This window comes from Taudactylus pleione, unplaced genomic scaffold (genome assembly GCF_031769625.1).
Source record: "Taudactylus pleione unplaced genomic scaffold, aTauple2 ptg000061l, whole genome shotgun sequence".
NCBI lineage: Eukaryota > Metazoa > Chordata > Amphibia > Anura > Myobatrachidae > Taudactylus > Taudactylus pleione.
Window position 1 is genome coordinate 6,948,175 of NW_028284463.1, and position 23,611 is coordinate 6,971,785.

At 36.3% G+C, this 23,611-nt stretch overlaps 1 protein-coding gene across 1 annotated transcript; it reads left to right on the forward strand.

Annotated features, from left to right (window-relative positions):
- The first annotated feature begins 19,640 nt into the window (after positions 1 to 19,640).
- Positions 19,641 to 20,576, forward strand: LOC148534978 (olfactory receptor 1496-like). The gene has a single exon (XM_088464849.1). It carries the CDS (start codon positions 19,641 to 19,643, stop codon positions 20,574 to 20,576), a length of 936 nt encoding a protein of 311 aa, XP_088320975.1.
- Positions 20,577 to 23,611: the final 3,035 nt, after the last annotated feature.

Sequence of the window (23,611 nt, forward strand, 5' to 3'; positions counted from 1 at the left end):
TTCAAATTGTTAGGCTCTATCTGGGGAACTGAACTACAGTACTCCACATACAACTGCTGTTTGCTCATTGAAATTTATGCATACAAGCCATTTTTTCTAGGATGCAACAGTATTATTAAATTAGGATGTAACTTTTGTGTTTTTTTAACATAATTAACTTTATATTAAATACAGATTTGATTTCATTCTAAATTCACACAGTTCTGTATTATTTATATTTTGGTGATTATTACATGTTTAAGAGGGAAACACACCTTCAGCCATTTACTCCATTGTTATCTTATTTTTTATTTCCCATGTGACTATTTTGGTTAGATGGCAGCAACTAGGAGTGTATATTGTATATAAATGTAACATTTTTTGAAGATATTGTGACTCTCTCTAGCACCACATCATCATTACAGAATTTTCTACCTTTTTTATTATGCATTCACTAAATCACTCAAGAAATTAACAAAAAGAAATGTGTATATCATGCCCATTCGATTATTATAGTAGGGCCAAAATGAGATAATAACCATTATGGAAATGGTCAACCAAAAACACAATATTCAGCAGTTATTAAGTGTTTGGGGGTTTGACAAGTGAAATGAAAACCAGAACTCCCAAATGGGGTAACATGTACCCAATATAAATACAATTAAATGGTGAGTTTTTTATTCCCAAAGAAGCAATAAAAACAATTGTATTATTAACATTCTAGAAGAGAGGCAGGCATTGGTTCTTACAGTATTTATGCATAGTATGTGCAAATTTGTTGGATCAAGATCCCACACCAGGGAGAGGGAGGCACGGAAAAGCAAACCAATAGGGGAGGCAAAATTTTAGTGTCTAAGACCTGTTCAATTTCAATTGTCACATGATTTAAAAAAAAAAAAACTTTAGATCTTTGGACAACCCCACCAATTGTGGACAAAGGGCCTGATTCAGACCCACTCGCGAGTGGCTGTCCACTCGCAAGTGGGACGATGTTATGGACTGAGCATGCGCACGACGGAGGGAGCTCCGTCGTGCGCATGCGCCAGACGCGACGAGTGAAGGAAAGTCCTTCGCTCGTTGTGTCCGATCAAAGGGGGCGTGCTGTCAATGTTGATTGACAGCATGCCCCCTTTGGTAGGCGTGCCGGGGGCGTGCCTCCCTGACGGGGGCGTTCCCACGGGAACGCCTCCCGTCAAAAGCCGGCCCACTGACATCACTAGTGATGTCAGTGGGAGTGATTTTGGCTCTGATAGAGCCAAAATCACTCCGGAGCTTGCGGTTGAAAACCTCAATCGCAGGCTCCGGCTCGCAATTTCGATGGTCGCGATGGTCACGACCATTGCGGCCATCAAAATGCACGCTTGTATAGCCTGTGGGTGGTGACCCACAGCTATACGAGCGTCCAGGAGGACGCTCCATTTTCATGGAGCCCGGCCCTCATTCAGAGCGTGCGCTCTGCTCAGAGCGTACGGCTCTGAATGAGGGCCAAAGTCTCCTCTGAACCCACACACAAACTTGCAAAAGGAGGAAGAACAGTAATTGCATGGACATGAGGTACAATTTAGTATGTATTTAGCATAAATTTAATTTTTTATGGGAAAATGAGGTCCTCATTTATCAGTGGGGAATGAGGTCCTCATTTAAAGGTGCTCACATACAAGCTCATGTCCCAGTGACAATTTTGGAGGATAAAATTGGAGTAAATGATAGAGAATAAAATAATACAATACTTATTTGGATTATAGTAACACAGAAAACCAAATGGCAGATGTTATAAACACATGTCATACAGTATGTTAGATTTAAAATATATTGGATTGAGGTAAGCCATATTTTTCAGAGAAAGGGAGAATATATGGACCTCAAACCCATGCCATCAACAATTTCAAACAGTAATTTAGATCCCCCATCAGTTCTCCACCAGCTACTGTATGACTTCAAAGAGGAGGAGATTTTTGTGTCAAATGAAGTACTGTATGTCACAGATGGAGGTTGTCAGAAAAAGTAGTTACAGTAGATTACAGTTTTATAATACAGTTTAGCCAGATGACTCCGTAAAAGACAATTCTCACCAATAACCATTAAAGAAAATTGCAGGATGTAATACCAGGTACAGTAGATGACTAATGCATCTTGTTAGATTACACTGGCCATTGCCTATACTGTTAAAATTAAAACATAAGGCACTGTTTACTTCTCAAAACATAACACATACATTAGGCTGTTTTTTCCCACAGAACATTAATATATGTAATATTTAGGTGACTGAGAATTTTAAAACATGAAGAATAGGAGGAAATGGTGCTTCTGAATTATACAGTCAGGTGCATAAATATTGGGACATTGACAGAATTTTCATATTTTGGGCTCTATTCACCACCACAATGGCTTTGAAATGAAACAAACAAGATGTGCTTTAACTGCAGACTTTAAGATTTAATTTGAGGGTAATTACATCCAAATCAGGTGAACGGTGTAGGAATTACAACGGTTTCTATATGTGCCTCCCATTTTTTAAGGGGCCAAAAGTAATGGGACTATCAACTCAAAAGCTATTTAATGGACAGGTGTGGGCTCTTCCCTCGTTATTTCATTATCAATTAAGCAGGTAAAAGGTCTAGAGTTGATTCTAGGCATGACATTTGCATTTGGAATCAGTTGCTATCGACTCTCAATATGAGATCCAAAGAGCTGCCACTATCAGTGAAGCAAGCCATCATTAGGCTGAAAAATCAAAACAAACCCATCAGAGAGATAGCAAAAGCATTAGGTGTAGCCAAATCAACTGTTTGGAACATTCTTAAAAAGGAAAAATGCACCGGAGAGCTCAGCAACACCAAAAGACCCGGAAGACCACGGAAAACAACTGTGGTGGATGACAGAAGAATTATTTCCCTGGTGAAGAAAAACCCCTTCACAACAGTTGGTCAAATCAAGAACACTCTCCAGGAGGTAGGTGTATATGTGTCAAAGTCAACAATCAAGAGAATATTTCACAAGAGTGAATATGGAGGGTTCACCACAAGATGTAAACCATTAGTGAGCCTCAAAAACAGGAAGACCAGATTAGAGTTTGCCAAACAACATCTAAAAAAAGCCATTACAGTTCTGGAACAACATCCTATGGACAGATGAGACAAAGATCAACTTGTACCAGAGTGATGGGAAGAGAAGAGTATGGAGAAGGAAAGGAACTGCTCATGATCCAAAACATACCACCTCATCAGTGAAGCATGGTGTTGGTATTGTCATGGCGTGGGCATGTATGGCTGCCAATGGAACTGGTTCCCTTGTATTTATTGATTATGTGACTGCTGACAAAAGCAGCATGATGAATTCTGAACTGTTTCGGGCAATATTATATGCTCATATTCAGTCAAATGCTTAAGAACTCATTGGACGGCGCTTCACAGTGCAGATGGACAATGACCTGAAGCATACTGCAAAAGCATCCAAAGAGTTTTTTAAGGCTAAAAAGTGGAATGTTATGCAATGGCCAAGTTAATCCCCTGACCTGAATCTGATTGAGCATGCATTTCACTTGATGAAGACAAAACTGAAGGGAAAATGCCCCAAGAACAAGCAGGAACTGAAGACATTTGCAGTAGAGGCCTGGCAGAGCATCACCAGGGATGAAACCCAACATCTGGTGATGTCTATGCATTCCAGACTTCAGGCTGTAATTGCTTGCAAAGGATTTGCAACAAAGTATTAAAAAGTGAAAGTTAGATTTAGGATTGTTTAGTTTGTCCCATTACTTTGGCCCCTTAAAAAGTCGGAGGCACATATAGAAACCGTTGTAATTTCTTGCACCATTCACCTGATTTGGATGTAATTATCGTCAAATTAAATCTGAAAGTCTGCAGTTAAAGCACATCTTGTTTGTTTAATTTCAAAGACATTGTTTTGGTGAATAGAGGCCAAAATATGAAAATTCTGTCAGTGTCCCAATATTTATGCTTCTGACTGTATCATTAACATGTAAATATGGCCTGGATCCACCCTAACTCTTCCTTCATTCATTTTCTCAATGGAATGTCAAATAAAATGACTTCTGAAGGTGAATATGGTTGATGTAGTGTGAGTGCTGCACTTTTTTCCACCATATTTGCCTTGATAGAGAGACTCCATTTTATTTGTTTTGTGACCTTGTTAGAATTGATAAATCTTACATTTTGTGAAATGACCATTAGATTGAAAACAACATTTTATCTATAACACTATTAAGTAACAAAACTCAAAAAGGTGCCATAAGTTACATTATCTGTCTGTAAAACTATTTTTTTAAAATATTTTGTGCTTTCCTAAAAACTACTACAACAAAACCAATAATTTTCCTTACAATACTGAGTAGGAGAATAACATTTATTTGCTGAAATTCTAAAAATAAGTATAATCAAAACCCAAGGGCAGGTTTTATGTGTGATGTAACACCATCATTTTCTTTGTCTCCCCATAGTAACATTTTTGTTAATTGCACATTGTATAGGGATCCACACAATATATATATAAGACTCCTTCCTTTCGTGTGAGCTATTTTATGCTGATTTAATGGTGAGTTGTGATCTTTTTATTAAGTTGAAATGTACTATTCAAAGTAACTTTAACTACTCTACTGTTATTATTGTGTATATAAAACATTTTAATTGCATTTAGTGCTCAGGACATAACAATATTGTAAGTCACAATAGTTGTTATATTAATAAAGCTGAAGGTAAACATTTCAGAATGGTATAGAATTTTTCATTGACTGTAAATTAGTGGAAAGAACATTTTTCTATGTGAGCTTTATTGAGGAGCTCTGTTAGTCTCACTTTGATGTATAAAGTCTGATTACACAGAATATTTGAACTAGGAATTATAGTGAAAACAATGTACAATGTTTCAATGTCTTTAAACCAGAACATATGTTTAATGTTGTAAGTTGGCATTTCATGCTGGATATATTTTTATCATTGATACATTTAGAGATAAGCAGGAGGGTAAAAGAAAAACAAATAAAAAACTATTATACATATCAATAACTTGCCTGGGTGTGTGGTTACTTTTACCCTATCTCTCCCTCCTCTTTTTCTCTTTTTTGGCCCCCACCAATCTTTCCCTCTCTATCCTTCTCTTTCCCCTTCCTCTTTCTCTCTCTTAAAATTGACGCCTACTGACTCTCACTGTAAAAACTTTCTCCCTTGCCAGCTCTGACTGTAAAACATTTTTCCCCATTGGATGTGGTGCAGCTTCATCATGGTTGGGACATCGAGTTATGACAAAACTTCATCTGCGGCCACACACTCTGTACATCTGTGGTGCATGCTGACATACTGATGTATATTTGGTTCCCCAAGAGAAATCTAGTAACAATATTAAGAATTTCTTTGGCAAAAGAATATACACATTTCTTATTATTGAAAATACAGATTAGATATATGGAGAATGAGAAAAAGAGAAAGAGAGAGACTCCAAATCCAATACAAGATGGAAGGACCAGCACTCACATAAGTAGGAATGAAAGTATAAAACAGAACTTTATACAGTGATGCTATGAGCAAAAATGACATTAAAATAACAGAAAAATATAAATCTGAAACACTTATGTAGAGAAATAGATAAATATGAAGCTACATTGGTGAAGAAATGACCAAATCAGCCAAATAAGCTTTTGCTCCTTTTTATTTGCACCTAATTCTGAGTCAGGTCCAATACCTTCCTGGAACAGTCAACACTAATAGTAAAAACGATTCTCTTTATTCACAGAGTAATCTGTGTAGGACATGGAAAACCATACTTACATTACAGAATTTTACTTGGTGCCATTTTCTGCAAATTCTGATTTTAAATCCATAACCACTAGTGTGTTTTTCTTTCTATATATATTTGGAGTGCTCATCAATTCTAGTATAATTACAGTAATATATATTGATGATCAGTTACACACCCCCATGTATCTATTTCTCTGTAACCTGGCCTTAGTAGATATCTGTTATACAACCACTACTGTCCCTAAACTGCTGTACATGTTATTATCTGGAGATAATACAGTATCCTTCATACAGTGCTTCACTCAGATGTACTTTTATCTTTTGGTTGCTTCCACAGAAAATCTTCTAATATTCATTATGGCATATGACCGATATGTTGCTATATGTGATCCTTTACACTATCACTATATCTTAAATATGAAAAAATGTCTCTTATTTGCATCTGGCACTTGGATATCAGGATGCTTAAATTCATTTGTATTTACAATCCCAGTGTCACACATGTCCTTCTGTCAGTCACACATCATTCCTCAGTTTTTCTGTGATGCTAAAGCACTGTTTAACATTTCATGTGCTGGCAGTGAAAACTATTATATTGTCATATATGTAGAAGTATTGGTATTTGCATTTTTTCCAGTCTTGTTCAGTATAATGTCTTATATAAAAATTATCAGGGTCATCTTGAGGATAAAATCTAAGGATGGAAGAAAAAAAGCCTTCTCCACCTGCTCATCCCACCTCACCATTGTATTTATGTACTATATGACAGGTGTATCTGTGTACATGGTGCCATCATCAGAAAACTCCAAAGTCTTAGAACAGGTCCTTACTGCACTGTACTCTGTTGGCATACCCATGATAAACCCTATAATCTACTGTTTACGGAATAAAGATGTGATAAGTGCTCTGATGAGAGTACTGTGCATGAAACAAAGAATTCAACAATAACAGGGAACTTGCAAAATGGTTAAATTAAACAATGCATATGATAACTCTCTTTTGGTATTTTGATGTGAATGAGTATAAAATAAATAATAGCAATATTTATATCTGCTTTATTTATTATTATATTACCAAAGATTCTCTCATTCTAACTGTTCATCCTGATATGACTAATTTTTCCCTTTTATCATTAAACCAATTTTTTTTTATGGTAGCACCTAAACAACTGCCCATTTTTAGTTATTATTATTCACAATTTTATTATTATTTTTTTTATTAAGAGGTTAAAGGTCTTGTTGAATAAGGTAACAAGAGCTCTCATTGCATTAATGTATTAAACTCATACATATACGTACAATCAGTAGTATGGCCTTGGTACAGATTATTTTTCCACATAGTCCCCATATTTGTCTAAGCATTTGTTTGAATGGTACACCAAAGCATCTATCCCAGCATAGAAAAAGTCAGTGTCAAGCAGCTGAAGTGAGGACAAGATGATTTGCTGAACTTCACTGTTGGTTGCAAACATCTTAAACACAGGAGCTTCTTCAATGGTCCAAAGAGATGGAAATCACTCAGTGCGAGTTCAGGTCTATATGGAGGATGGGTCAATAGCTGCCAATGGTAGTTCCATAACATCTTACACATGTGGTTGGCTGAGTGTGGCCTGACATTTTAAAAGGTAGTACACCAAACCCAAACCTGTTTCCATGACATGAAATTATCACCATACACCTTGACAAGTTGGCAATGAATTTCAGCTGCTGATGTTCCCTTTGGATGCAGAAATCTGATGACAGTATGTGCCTCAATGTTTGACCATGTTCCCACCAGCCCCACGATTCTTCAACTGATGTTGGTACAGTATGACTGATATGAGGTGCAGTCTAATAGCCATAACAGGAAGCAGTGGTTTACTTTCTCGGGCCTGGCAGTAAACTAGAATGAAATAGAGAACATTTCATATATGAGAGGTCTTCATAACTTACTAATTGAACTATCCTCATATAATTTTAGGTGTCATTTTGTGGCAAATTTTATTTACTGTTATTTTATTAGCTAGTAGATATGGTGCCATTAGCAATATGCAATTGAATACAATTATATTTATAAATGTATTTTACTATATTTCATGGTTAATTTGTTTGGTATCTCTTATGATTATGTAAATGAGGATAATATAGATTCTAAATAAATTTGAATAACAGATAATAATGTTGTATCAGTTTGATGCTATGAAATGATTGAAAATTAAAGCTGACACAGAGTTTGCAATCTACATATCATTTTTGTAAAGGTAGTTATGTAATATTTATTGTTCTTGTATCCTCTAAACATCATATAGATTGATATAAAAATATGTAGATTGTGCAGCATTCATAAAGTTAAAATTTAAATCACATGTCAAAATGGAATAATTTACAGTTAATAAATAGTATCCTAATTTTATTTGTGACAACATAGATACTCAAATTACCTGGTGGTGAGTGAGTAGAGTTGCTCATATCTACAACTTAATATCTTTGATAGATACATTATATTTGAGTAACCTAAAAGTAGTGTGTTTTTTGTCCCTCAGAATACAGACACCCATTATGATAACCTCACAATAAGCTATCAAGCTACATGTTGATGAGTATATAATGAACGATATAATAAAACACAGTCAACAATGGTCACACAATTTTATTTTCACAATCTCTTTGTTTCTTTATATTTTGTGATATTTTATTTTAAATATAATACAATAAAAGTTACATTTTATTTATTTATTTATTTATTTATTTATGTGTTGGATGGTTCCCCTATGTAGTTTAAGCATGCTCCTTATTCACAATAGTCGTGATCCATGAGTGCCCCATTCAAGGCATTTCTTTGTCTTTTGTTTAGTGTTCAGATGATCTATTCCAGGGTGCACCTCCTTTGACTGATATATTGTAGACATTATATTAGGAAGGATTAGGAAGGATATACAATTTAATTTATATCTCTGTGTGGATTACGTTGCCTCTTTAACATCTCATGATGCATCCAGATGAAAACATGAGCATCTGCACCAGCGGGATGTCAGGCAAAACAAAAGTATATGCTTTCACTATACAATAGCTTAGAAATAGCATAAAGGAAAATGTAGAGATATTGAGATATGGCTAGACAATGTTAGTGGTAAATGCTCACATTACATTATTTATAAGCAATAAAATAAGAATATTGTCTAGATAGTTATAAATGTGAAAGTTGTATTTTCAATATAAAAAGTAATTAAATTAAAAACAAAATATTCATTCATGCAAGGGTCCATATGGAAATGTAGATAACAAAAACTTCATATAATATAGCGGTGAGACATGAGGGGTTAATGCATAAGTAGCCTATCAGTATCATCCAGATATTGCTACCAATAGTCATCATCATCATTCCGTACCCTTGCACAAGTTCTTTAGAAGTACCTGTAAATTACAGTTACATGAACATAGCAATATAGCAATACTATAGCAATTGCTACATGAACATAGCAATTCAGGAGGTATAAATGGAAATTGGCAGTAAACAGAAAGCATCAAGTAATTTAAGTTCTCTTAATTTTAGCGATTATCAAATATTAGGCAGGCCTAAACCCACTGTTTATTATAAGTTCCATAAACCATTTACAGACAAACTTACTTCTTGATACACAAGCATATAAGGTATACAAAAAAGGTAGAGGTCACCTATAGATGAACAAAAAAGTCCCTCTAAACAAGCCTCATGACAAAACATGCTTCAAGCCCACAAAGGCGCCCGCTGTACACAGCTGGACTTTTGGTCTACCATGATCCACCAGGAGTCCTTGTCAGCTGTCTTTCAGGTACTTTTACATTTCTAGCTGCCCTCTCATTGCACCAGTGACAAGTAGTGCTCTGCACTGAGACACTTCACAAGGTACTGACTTAGCAATGATTTTTGCTATTTATATCTGCAGCACTGGCAGTCATCCTCTCATCACTCATTCAATGCCTATGGTAAATGAGTGATAGCACAAGGGATGCTGGCATACTACTTCAGTATATTTCAAACAGTTTAATAGTAATTCCTGCTCTGTTCCATACTATCACATATTGAGCTACTAAACTACTTGCTCCAAGTGATCTTGGTTGACAATTTTAAATGTACTGTATGTATCCTTCATTATATTTTGTTGATATTTTGCCCATAACAGGTAAACCTAAAACTTTTCTAACTAATGGTAGATTCACTATCTTCCCTGTTACCCATCACTAAATTATATAGAGTATGTGTACAACCTTTACATATAGGTACTATATGTTAATTTTTTATTGGATATACAGTAATAGTAAAAGTTAAGTATTAACTCATGAGACTACTTTACATTATCTGTTATTCAGTAGAGCGCCTTTATACAAAGCAACTTTATCTCTCTCATTCTATACATATGTGGCTCATAAAGTATGCAGGGAAAGATGCACATAACAGTCCAAATTATCAAAATTTGGCTAGAGCAAAATAGGGCTGATTTAGAATTGCATTAATAATGTGGCATATACTGTGACTGCCCCATTACTGCCTAACACTGTAATTTATCTTAAGTTAGAGTAATACATAATAATAGTGGATTTAACCAATAAGAAAGAATTATTTGAACAAAAATATTTATTTAACTGATTTTTTTTTAAATGTGAGCAGCACTAGATCACCTTATGTTAACATTTTATGACCTGCACATTTTTTGCCAGGGTGAATCTATGCTACTGTACATATCTGTCAGTTGATGCCAAAATTCCTGTCTTCAGCTGAAGAATAGAGTCTACACATCAGAACACATCTATCAAGTGCTACTGATAGTAATCATCACTGTTGGGTATTGTAGCTCAGCTCCCACAGTTTTGTATTCTAAAGAGCATAATATACAGAAGTGGCTATATGGTGCTGCTAATGGTAATTGTCTTCATTGTATATTGTGTCTACTGTTTATTATATTTTATAGACTATAGTATGCTTGCCTCCTCTCCCCAACTCATGTTATGCAGTCAGTTCAAGGATTACAATAACCATACAGCAGTACTCTTTAGATGGAAATGTGTGGATAGAGCTAGGTTTCATTTCTTATAAATGTAGATGCTGAGGTGTACTCACATTATTTATTTGCATTAAATCTGTTGCATGATAGCAATTTTACTTGACTTAGTGGTTAAGGGAGCCACTGAAATGAGTACTCTGCATGCCTCCGTGCCTGGGAATAGGTGCCGGTGGGCATTTGTTCTCATGTTCACTTGACCCTGTGTGGGCATCCAGACCACCCCCCATTAATCTGGCCCTGACTCTGGTACTGTGCCAGAGTCTTCAGCGGATGTACTTGCACAATATCTTCCAGTGAGTAAGGCCAGTATGATTACAAATGAGACCACTCCTCTTTAAGAATTCCAATGAAGACAACAGATGCCTATGTAGACAGATATATTTTTGAATGAGAGAGAGAAAGAGATGGAAGGAGAGTGGAGGAAGGGAGAGAGGTGGGGAGAGAGAAAAAGAGAGGGAGTGAGAATAGAGGGAGGGACAGGTAGCTAGAGAGGGAGAGGGATGAAGGGGAGAGAGAAAGGGAGTTAGAGAGAGGGAGGGAGATAGAGAGGGAGAGAATGAGAGGGAAGGAGACAGAGTGAAACAAGGAAAGATGGAGAAGGAGAGTGATACAGACAGAGAGAGATGGAGAGGGATGAGAAAAATGGAAGGGAGAGAGGCAAATGAAGGGACTGAGAGAGGGCACACACAATACCTGTTGCAACTGCAGCAACAGCTTTCTGATAGGGTGGGCATTTCTTGGCTTTAGGCCCTGCCCCTTATCCATACTCCCCACAAATCATGGCAGTATGTCAGCAAGGGGTGGGTTTCCATCAGCAGCCATGGTTGGGTCATCAGTGTGTGTCACATGACTGACTGTTCTTTGTGAGTGATGCTACAGAGAGCCTGGCAGCCAGGGAGAGTCCAGACAGGCCAGGTACCATCCAATATTTCTGGCAGTTTGGGGGCTCCCAAGGTGTGGGAGCCCCTATGTGACTGGCCCATCCTCCCCACCTATAATCCATCCCTGACAACAACAAAATATTAAAGTGATAAAATATTAACTTACCTAAGCTATTCTAACTAATTCAATTCTCTCTACACTGTTGAAACACAAAATTCAGAACTGTTCACTTATAATTCTCATAACAACCCACTGACCCTAAGACCTACATTTTTGAGTGTGACTGAATCATACAGTATAGCCCACCAAACAGTTTTTACCCTTGCAATCTGAATGAACCAATATGCAAAAGTAGCTCTTAACATTATGCATCAAATTCCCATTTCCTATAGATTGTAAGCTGTCTGTTAATACCTAGTCTTGTTTTACTATTGATTTTATTCCTATTTGGAAAGTACAGCAGAATGTAAATCTGACACTTGAGTTGGAGACAAGGGACAGGAAGGTAATGGGCAGACTAACCTATGCTGAGTACAGTAAGCACATGTTCAAATAGTGTAATTGCTAATTGATGTATTTGAAGGTAAAAAGATGCACAAAAAGACGCTCGGCACTACCGAGTCATGCCACGGCATGGTGTTACTAGAATGGCTGTTTAATGCGCAAGGATGCTAGATGAATGTGGACCCATCTGTAAGTCTCAGCATCAACATTCATATCTTCTCATTATTTATTTATTTCTGTAGACAACCCTCTATGTGCTTCCTCATTCTCCTAATCTGTTTATCCTATTCTGTGGGATATCCAAGTTTCCTTATATGCATAGGTCCAGGAATCACTCTCCGCTTTTACAACAAGAAATGCATCACAAGTTGGCATGGTTTCATTACAATGATCTGCCCTCCCTACCTCTGTAGCCGTGATCATAAAAAGTCATTTTTCAGCGCTCTCTGTTGCTGGGGTAGCGCAAAATATATATTAATGCATAAATACCAAGTAATAAAAAATAATTACAAAATGACATGTAATGTAGACAGACCTATATATTTTCACTCACAATTTCTCATAGTTAATTTAAGACATAAATGAGGCAGTTATAAGCAAATTAGAATATTTTTTGTGAATATAATTTCGAATGTTACATTCGTGAAAACTCCCCAAAATTAGAGATCACAATTGAGGATACATAGATGCACATTCCCTCTAATGATATCACACTCAACACTGAATCAAAACCGACAACAAAAGGCAATTTTTAATGATCAAAATAGTATTTTGAAAAATGATTAAATACATTGATGTTATATTTTTCAAAATAATCATAAGATTAAGAGCAATAAAATCAAATCTGTATCAGGATGGTGCAATGGTTAGCATTACTGCCTCTCAGTACTGAGGTCATGGGTTTGCTATTTAATTAAATACAAGCTCCACCACAGCCATAACTATGTGGAGTTTATGTATTTTCCACATATGTGTGTTTTTACTCCAGTTTCTCTTATTTCCTCCCACACTCCAAATATATGTTAGTAGATTAATTGGTTAATTGTTTATGTTTGTGTATGTTTGGTAGGAAATATTGATTGTAACCTCCTCTAGGGCAGGGACTGATGTGAATGGCCAGTTGTGCTCTGTAAACAGCTGCAGAATATTTGTGCACTGTATAAATAACTGGTAATAATAATAATAATAATAATAATAATAATAATAATAATAATAATAATAATAATAATAATCATTATTACAAAGAAATACACAAAAAGGCAGCAAAATTTACAACATTGTCCTGTGAAACAGTACCTGTTATGTGAATTTTTTGCAATATTTCCCTGAAATACATTATTTCTCCAAACCTACAGTTTATTAACACAATCAATATATTTCCTAAATTCTGATTTTTAAATGTACATAAACAGAGAATAGAAACTTTGTTGATATGATTCATAAAAAGTTTTTAATCAAAGCCCAAGAGCAGCCTATGTGGCTTATGTAATTCCATAATTGTATTATATTCCCCATAGTCATATCTTAATTACACATCATTTTGGGGTCCACAATGCATAAATAGGATGTCTTCCTGCCATATGCTCTGTTCTATGCTGAACAAAAGGTGAGTTGTGATCTTGCTGCTATATTATATTATTCTGCACAATGTTACATTAACTGGTCTGAGCACTTGTTACTGTGTGGTTCATGTTTTAGAACATTCTTTCTAACTTTTGGAAATGACAATGAACAGTATTTTTGCCTGTCACCAATTGTTTTCTTAAGGTATATCCCAGATTTTTTCTGCAATTTTTACAAGACCATTATTCATTACTCAGTGGTATTGAGGTACAGCTATCCATATACAATGGAGATCCTAGTGATATTTAAAATAAACTCTTTATAAATGTTTTAGGAGCATATACTAAAGAAACCTTTAATTTTAGATAATGTTGATATGGTGTGGATAGAACAATCTTAGCTTTTTAAAAGCACTTTAGGACTCACAATAACATCTGAAAAGACTAATTACACATAGTATTTGTTTCTGCATTTCATGCAGAATATACTTGAATCTATATCAGTGACAAGCAAAGGATTTCAAATGGGGAACCCAAATAAAAAATGGAAATAGTATATAGGAGCAAATACATATTTCTGAGTACAGGAATCTACCCATTTTTTTGCTACATGCAAAAATATAATTTGCACACAAATATGTGATATAATTTCTGTTCCTGTTTAGTTTCCAAGCAACATATTTCAGTAACAAAGATTTGTAGAAGCCTGGTTAAATTTTCAGCTATTTACCCTCTTCCATGTGGTATTTTATTGCCTATTTGCAATCTTAGGGCTCTGGGGCAGTTGTATTGCTTACTGTAGGTTACACTCAATAATCTTTTTGTGAATTACATATATATATATATATATATATATATATATAGATAGATAGATAGATAGATAGATAGATAGATATATGCCTTAAAATGAAGGTCGATAGAGGTGCTTCAGTTTTTAGAATAGTCTTAGCATCTTTTCAGCAAGATTACTAAGATAAAACACAGAAAACTTGCTGTAGTTCATTAAATATATTCAATGAAATTACACGTCAGTAGCATAAAAGTGTTAACACATCCTTTAGCATCAAATATATTAAAAGCAAATTTGGTCATATTTACTGTATTTTATATCAAGACATGTTTGGAAATTCATAAACCTACTGCCCTAGTTAAACATGCAGCCTTATACATCTGTGCTGTTTGGGAATCCTTTTTCCATTATATAACTTTTAGTGTGTAGCTTCCTGCTTGAGTCCATTCTCCACTTTATCTCATAACACTGACCCTGCCACATGTCCTCTTCTATGATCAGACATGTGAGCAGTGTACTGAGTGCCAACGTTTAGTTCAGCATACTTCACATTTGAGATGTTCTAAGCTACTTTGAACTTCCAGATGCCCTAATTATCTTGCTACACAATGATCTATCCATGTTCACTTCAACACAGTGGTATTCATTGGATTGATTTTAAAATGTGTTTTGGACTTAATCAAATAAGCTTTAAAATTAATAAAAATGATGCTTTACCAATAATAAAAGTAAAAAACACAAGAGACTCTCATTCAAATAAATGTACTAAATCTATAAATTGTACATAATCTTATAAACTAATAAGGAAATAATGTTTTGTAGTATAAAAATTGGGCTTATTCGCTGACACATTTAGACTGTGGAAAATTAGATAGATAACAATTGTTTATACTTATAAATATTTGTTATTGATGGATAATTTATAACCCACAGGTGGAGTATTATAGGTTAAACACAGATAGATAGAATTATACAGTTTTTCCTACAAATGATAGTATAAATTCTGCAACACTCTCCCTAGTAAATATTAAATGAATATTAGTTACCAAGGAGTTGAGTTACCATATATATTAACATAGCAAAAGGAAGAGCACTGCTGTAGATGGTCTCAGACTTTTATGGCCAAATCTAATATTTGTCATATTTTACAGCACATAAATTACACACAATTTCCTTACAGACAGGTATGACATGGAACTCACCACTTATAGATTGTGATATAATAATTTATTGTTTATACTGACATAATTTATTAGAGTTTAGCTGTTTATTAAAATCATTTGTAGTAACAATTGGAGCTTAAGGGAGGGGCTAAGAAGAAGGCTGCTAGAAGCTGGGGAGATATCTCACTAGAATGACCAAGTGTGGGACTGTTGTGTGTCCTGCTTGAGGTAGTGCATGTTTATTCAGCCATTAAAGAGAAATTGGTTACCAGCAAGGATGTCAACTAGTTAGATTGGGGTCAAGACATGAGGTTTGTCTTGAATATAAGCTAGGAGTTTATTATTCACTTTAATGCATTGCTAATTTAATGCAGATAATTACAGCTCATTTAGTGTATGCCCCAAACATCTAAGTTTACTGGTAAAAAAAAAGTTTAATGCATATATACACTGTATCACTGATCAAAGACTTCTACTTAGAGCTATTTGTGTCAAAAGATTACATGCAAACATGTAAAGGTCTCAGCAAAATTAAGGGGATGTGCAGTGGAAGCCAGCAATGTGAATCAGAGGACTACAGTACATAGAGGTTATGAGTGCCAAAGTTTGCTGCAAAGTACTGTTTAAGCACAATGTTGTTAACATATACAGTATAAAGTGTTCAGTCACATTCTAAAATAAGTATCTTCAAGAGAAAACCCAATAAAGTAGATATAAATTGACATGTATCTTTAGTATCTAATAATGAAATTAAATTAAATCTTGATGTTATGAGAAATAAAAAATTCCTATCTTTTGTATTGCAGTCCAGGCAAAGCAGAGCTCATTTTTCCAAACTGTCTTACTGTACAAAAAAGAAAATAATTTTTTCTATTAAAAAAGCAAGCACAGCAAACTCTAAAATAGCTTAATTGCTTATATACTAATTTCAGGCTCTCACCACCTCCTGTCAATATGAACTCTGAATGGGTCAATTCTCCTAGTGGTCAACTGTATTACAAAGGCATCAGCAAAAAAAAAAGTTTTTTCGTGTTCTAGCAGTCTATTGTACTTACCAGTAATCAACATGTCGTAGAAGATAATAACCACTGAAAGAATGAAAAGTAATAGTTTGTAACTTTACAGTGTAACAAAATATTAACTGGAAACTCTTTTATGTTTATAGTTAGGCATAGCTGATTAATAATTCCCCAATAAAGGTTTTAGACACAGTTATTGTATACAGTAGAATATTGGAGACACAATGCAAAAGCAAATGCAAATAATACACGCTCACACACACACACATATATATATATATAGAGAGAATAACAAGATCACAGTAGAAAGTCAGGGCAAGCAGCAATCCAAAGTATAGTTAACTGAAGAGAGCATCAGGACATGCAGCAATCCTAAAAAAGATAATGGGAATGGTGCACTGTAAAGTTCAGACAGTGAATGAAATGGGTGTGATAGGAATTACCACCGGCCGCATGGCCGACAGTTCAATTCCGGATATCGGCAGCCTGCCAGAGCTGAAAATCCTAAACGTCCTTTTGGTAAGTATAAACTAACCTAATTCCCCCATAACCCTAACCCTCCCTTAGGGGTGCCTAACCCTAACCTCCCCCCCAAGTGCCTAACCCTAACCCCCCCTAAGTGCTTAAATCTTACCCCCCCTTCCCTGCAGCCTAAACTTAAGTCTTCTTGGGGGGTGCCTAACCCTAACCTAAACCCTGGGGTGCCTAGCCCGAACCCCCCTTCCACTAGCCTATACCTAACCCTCTTGGGGGATGCCTAACCCTAAGTCCCCCTTGGAAGCCCCTAACCTAACCCTCCCCCCATGGCTCTCAGCACCAGGCACCCGGCTCACCATCGATTGAGATGCTGGGCATAGGGCTCCCGGCATATGGATAATGACATGTGTTGTGTTTTTGACACGTGTCATTAGTACCTTGCCGGGATTAGAGAGTCGGGAAGCCGGCGGACGGCATTTAGACCGTTGGCTTCCTGACTACATCCCAATGAAATTACTCCCTAGGAGCCAAACCGCTTGCAGCCAAAATGCTTTAATGTTGATTCTTGATAGCTAGTTGCACAACACACCTGGCTATTAGAAAGTGTCACAGTGCTTGAGCAGACAGCTCCTCTCTTTTTCTCTAAAAGGTTCTTTTTAACATGTTCACTATCAAATGGGTTAACTAGAAATATAACTAGAAATATAAACTACAAGAAAATGTTCACTTTTTATAATGTAATTAATTTAGACTACTCAAATAATATTTTTCTCACAATTAATTATAGTAAAAACATGATGGTAAGCATCATTATATATGTAATGTGATATTATTGGAAAATAGCATGTAATTAGAGATGAAGTTACAATGTCTGCCAGTTTCATGTTCAAATATGCAAATATTAATAGTTCAATGTATCAATTTTTAAATGAAAAAGTTTTTTTAAATAAAGGTTTTGTTATTAAAAAAAAGAAAAAATATAAACTAATTTCATCCATTTTAGAAATGACTTGTTATGCCTTACCAAGTTATCTATACTAATATAGTAAGATTGTTATGTTTGTCTGTTAGTTCGAAGTTGGTGCAAAAACTTTCATGATAAATTAAAGCTGAGCAATAACAAAAATAAAATTACTTAATATCATCAATGCAAGAGATAGGTATGGCACCCTGCACATGGCTGGTAAAGGGTGGGGGAGAGGTGATTTTTTGCCCATGTTCGCTTGAATAGATTAGGTTACATAGCAGTCTGTGCACAGGGCACAAAGTGACATTGGTGTGAGTGGTGGGTGAATAGGAGAGGGTACATAGCAGTCTGTGCACAGGGCACACAGTAACATTGGTGTGAGTGGTGGGTGAATAGGATAGGCTACATAGCAGTCTGTGCACAGGGCACACAGTAACATTGGTGTGAGTGGTGGGTGAATAGGAGAGTTTACATAGCAGTCTGTACACAGGGCACACAGTGACATTGGTGTGAGTGGTGGATGAATAGGAGAGGTTACAAAGCAGTCTGTACACAGGGCAAACAGTGACATTGGTGTGAGTGGTGGGTGAATAGGATATGTTACATAGCAGTCTGTGCACAGGGCACACAGTGACATTGGTGTGAGACGTGGGTGAATAGGATAGGCTACATAGCGGTCTGTGCACAGGGCACACAGTGACATTGGTGTGAGTGGTGGGTGAATAGGATAGGCTACATAGCAGTCTGTGCACAGGGCACACAGTAACATTGGTGTGAGTGGTGGGTGAATAGGAGAGGTTACATAGCAGTCTGTACACAGGGCACACAGTGACATTGGTGTGAGTGGTGGATGAATAGGATAGGCTACATAGCAGTCTGTGCACAGGGCACACAGTGACATTGGTGTGAGTGGTGGGTGAATAGGAGAGGTTATATAGCAGTCTGTGCACAGGGCACAAAGTGACATTGATGTGAGTGGTGGGTGAATAGGAGAGGTTACATAGCAGTCTGTGCACAGGGCACACATGGTGGGTGAGAAGGATAAGTTACATAGCAGTCTATGCACAGGGCACAGAGTGACATTGGTATGAGTGGTGGGTGAAGGTGCTGCTGCCACCAGTCTGTATAGGTAGGTACAGTGCATTTAAAAAAATCTGCTTTCCTACATTGTTTTAAATATACAGTGTCAGTCTGTATTTATCATTTAGGTAGACTGTACACATACACAGGGCAGCATAGATCATAGGGCAGCATACATGTGGAATTTAACTATTTTTCCATATTAATTTTATTTTATGTTTTTGCTTTTTTAGTGTGCTTCTAATGTCTTTACCACACAAATGGTAAAACAATGGAACAGGAGGTGCTGGAAATAAGAAGAATGTTGTGTAAGATGCAGAATCAACAATTTATGACATATTAACCCACTATGCCTAAAGCAGCATAGGCTCAGATGTGACATTGATTCAGTGACCAGTAAAAGAGCAAAGAAAAAATGTATTTACTGAGAAATCTAAATAGATCATGGAGAACCAGACTTACATTACAGGATTCTATTTGGTGCCATTTTCCACAGAATCAAAATATATATCATTAGCCACTGGTGTGTTTTTAATTTTATATATGTTTGGTGTACTCATCAATTCTGTTATAATTACAGTGATATATATTGATGACCAGTTACACACCCCGATGTATCTATTTATCTGTAACCTGGCCCTAGTAGATATATGTTATACAACCACTACTGTACCAAAACTTATTTTCATGTTATTATCAGGAAATAATACAATATCCTTCATACAATGCTTCACTCAGATGTACTTTTATTTTTTGGCTGGATCTGCAGAAAATGCTCTAATATTCATTATGGCATATGACCGATATGTTGCTATATGTGATCCTTTACACTATCACAGTATCCTGAAAAGAGAAAACTGTCTCTTATTGGCATCTGTCATTTGGATATTAGGTAGCTTAAATTCCTTTGTTTTTAGTTTTCCAGCCTCACACATGTCATTCTGCCAGTCACATACCATACACCAGTTCTTCTGTGATGCTAAAGCTGTGTTTAACATTTCATGTGCTGGCAGTGAATACTATTATATTGTCATATATCTAGAATTATTGGTATATGGATTTTTCCCAGCCATGTTCTGTTTGACATCCTATATAAAAATTATCAGGGTCATCTTGCGGATAAAGTCTGAGGATGGCAGAAAAAAAGCCTTCTCCACCTGCTCATCCCATCTCATTATCATCATTATGTACTATACAACAGCTTTATCTGTGTACATGATGCCACCATCACAATACTCCAATGTCCTAGAACCAGTCTTTACAACACTATACGCAGTTGTTACTCCCATGATAAACCCTCTGATCTATAGTCTACGGAATAAGGATGTAATTAAGGCTCTGATGAGAGTATTGGGGCTAAAACAAAATATTGAACAGTAATGGATAATTTGTTAAATGTTTAAACCACACAATTTGTATGATAAATTAATTTAGGTAATTGTTTTGTTACTCTGTATATTGTGTATGTGTTTGAATCTGCTTCTACTGACCATTATATTGCTAAAGTCTTTCATATTTCTGTGTCCAGCTTTTCTGTCATTTTATTATGGCTAACATTGTTCAGTGAAATTTAAGTATATGATAAAGAGACATTCCCAATTTAGTATTTGCTTACAATGGAAAATTATAATACTAGACATTGTACTCTTTCTAATTGTGTTTGTATATTGCAACACTAGTATGAAAAGGTGTTGATTAGATCAAAATTAAATATATGGATAAAAAAGTAATATGCAATAACCTTAGCACAACCAGAGAGGCATCCTGGGGCTCAGGTACTCAGGTTAACTATAATTCTCCTAATAGAATATAGGAAGGTAGGAGATTATAGTGGACCCTGGGTGCTTCTGAAGGAAAATGGATGAGTGAAAAAGATATAAAACAATACCACTCTTTGCAGAGTAGTTTTCATATGCATGCTTTAGACATTTTCAATATGTAAAGAGAATTAAACACATACTGTAATACAGTTATGCACAAGACATTGTAAAACAAAGATGTATGACTAATAAAACTTAATAGGTTTATTAGAACAAATTGGCTCACATGGAATGGAACACACAAAAAAATGTATACATAACTGAAGTCCAATATATTGTACTGTATGAACCTCTAATCACAATAGTATGCAGTCTAGCTCTATCATAGAGCAAATATAAATTTCACCATGAGATAGAATAAAAGAAAAGAAAAGCCCAAATAAGCAATAATAAAATGGTTTAATGAAGCACCCATATCAGATAGGTGGTCATGGCTCAGCGCTGGTGTGCACACAGAGAAGCTCCAAATTTTGTATTCCCATGTTACCCCAGTTTACAGTACATGTTGAATCTTTGGGGCGGAAGAATTTTCTCCATTATTGAGACTTGAAACATATGAAATAAAACCTTTATGTGTTCTTCAATACACAATTTGATTGTGAGTTTGGTATGCTTCAATAGTAAATATACCTTTTATGGGCACTCAATCTTCATAACTTGCAGTGCGTTGTACACAATTTATTTAGATTTGTATGAGAGCACCTTGGAGGGAACGGGTAAAAGATACAAAGAAACTTTTATGGATATCACACAGAGGGCCTGATTCTGACCCGCTCGCGAGCGCTGTACGATCACAAGCGGGTCGATGGTGCCTAAGTGCACATGTGCACGACAGAGGGAGCTTCGTCATGCGCATGCGCGAGACCCGGCGAGCGACGGGGAATCCGTTGCTCAGGGTCTCGCACCAAAGGGGGCGTACTGTCAATGGTGAGTGACAGCACGCCCCCTTTGGTAGGCGTGGCTTCCAGATGGAGGCGCTCCAATGGGAATGCCTACCGTCTGGGTCTGGCCTTACTGACATCACTAGTGATGTCAGTGGGTGTGATTTTGGCTCTGATAGAGCCAAAATCACTCCAGGGTTTGTGGCAGTGAGACCATACCGCAAGGGTCTTGTCACAAGCCCAATGGTCGCGATGGTCTTGACCACTGTGACCATCATCATGGACGCTCGCATAAGCTGTGGGTAGTAACCCACAGCTATGCGAGCATCCAAGAGGCCGCTCCAAGAACAGGTTGGAGGGCCCTGATTCAGAGCGAGCGCTCTGGTCAGAGCGTCCGGCTCTGAATCAGGACCAGAATGCTATATTGTGAGTCACTCACTTTGGCCCAGAAGATTCTTTTCCACCATCTTCTTTACAAGATTTTTATGAGGAATTAATATATTATTTACATATTTGTAAACATTCTACATCATTGTTTTTTAATATTTGTTTTTATATGTTTGATAGGAATCAATAAAAATGGATACAATACTGTTATACATCACAGAGAAGAATATAATGAACAAGTCTACCAATTTACAAAAAACTTATTTTATTAATTTCAGAGCCATTTTGTTGTGGTGTATACCCATTTTTGTGTGAAATGTTGTCTTCAATTTGGAATATGGTGGAGTTCCTTGTGGAGGATTTGATATAATAAAGATGCTGCTTTGTTCACAGAGTTTTGAACCCTACACACTTTCCTTTTTTTAACATCTCTCTGCACATCTGCTCTACCTGCAGTGCAACATGGTCTTAAGAAGTTGCCTATTTACTTGCTTAATTTTTTCTCTATGGCCAACTCCAAAACAGCCTCAATGTTGTTTGAAAACAAAGTAATGAAGAGAGAGTAATGTCATTTATATAATAGGGGGCAAAAAAGTGAGTTCATAACAGTTTATAAAATTACCCATTGGACAATTGGCATGGAGATTTATGTATTAGTGATATGGGGCAGGGCATAAAGCTGGAGATGGCCAGGGTCACAGAGTCCAGCAGTGGCAAAGTTTAGAGGCCATACTTCAGTGGTAGTGGTGCACTTAAATATGAGGAGCTGGGTCCACGTTCAGAAGAAGTTGTTTGTCTGACAAAACCACTGCTACAAACTAGCAGAGAAATGTGTAAGTACTGGATAGTGGCGGGCTACAAATTTTATTTACTTTGGAGAGCTGTCCTGTGAATCTTCATATGTACACAGAGACACTTTGGAAGTGGATACAAGCTACTGGTGATTTCCGATAGCTGAGAGCATTACACTGCATGTCAGAATACATTCTCCACTTGAACTGAGGCAAATGGTGATTGCTGGAATTGAGAGATATTATCTCGACAAGCAACATATCCATAAAAATTAGCCAGCGGTAATCTGCTTTTTAAAAGAACCAGTGTGTACACTACTATAGACTGTCTTTTCTGTTTATTATGTGATGGAGGTAGAGAATAAATAAAAAACATGGCTACATTATTGGGATGCTACTTTGAAGATCCAGGACTCTGTTGTTAACTCAACAAAAATCATCTATATAAGTACAAGAGCTTCTCCAAAGGATATCCCTTTTTTTACCAACCAGTATCTTATTAGAGGTTCAGAAGAGATATACATTAAATATCAGTC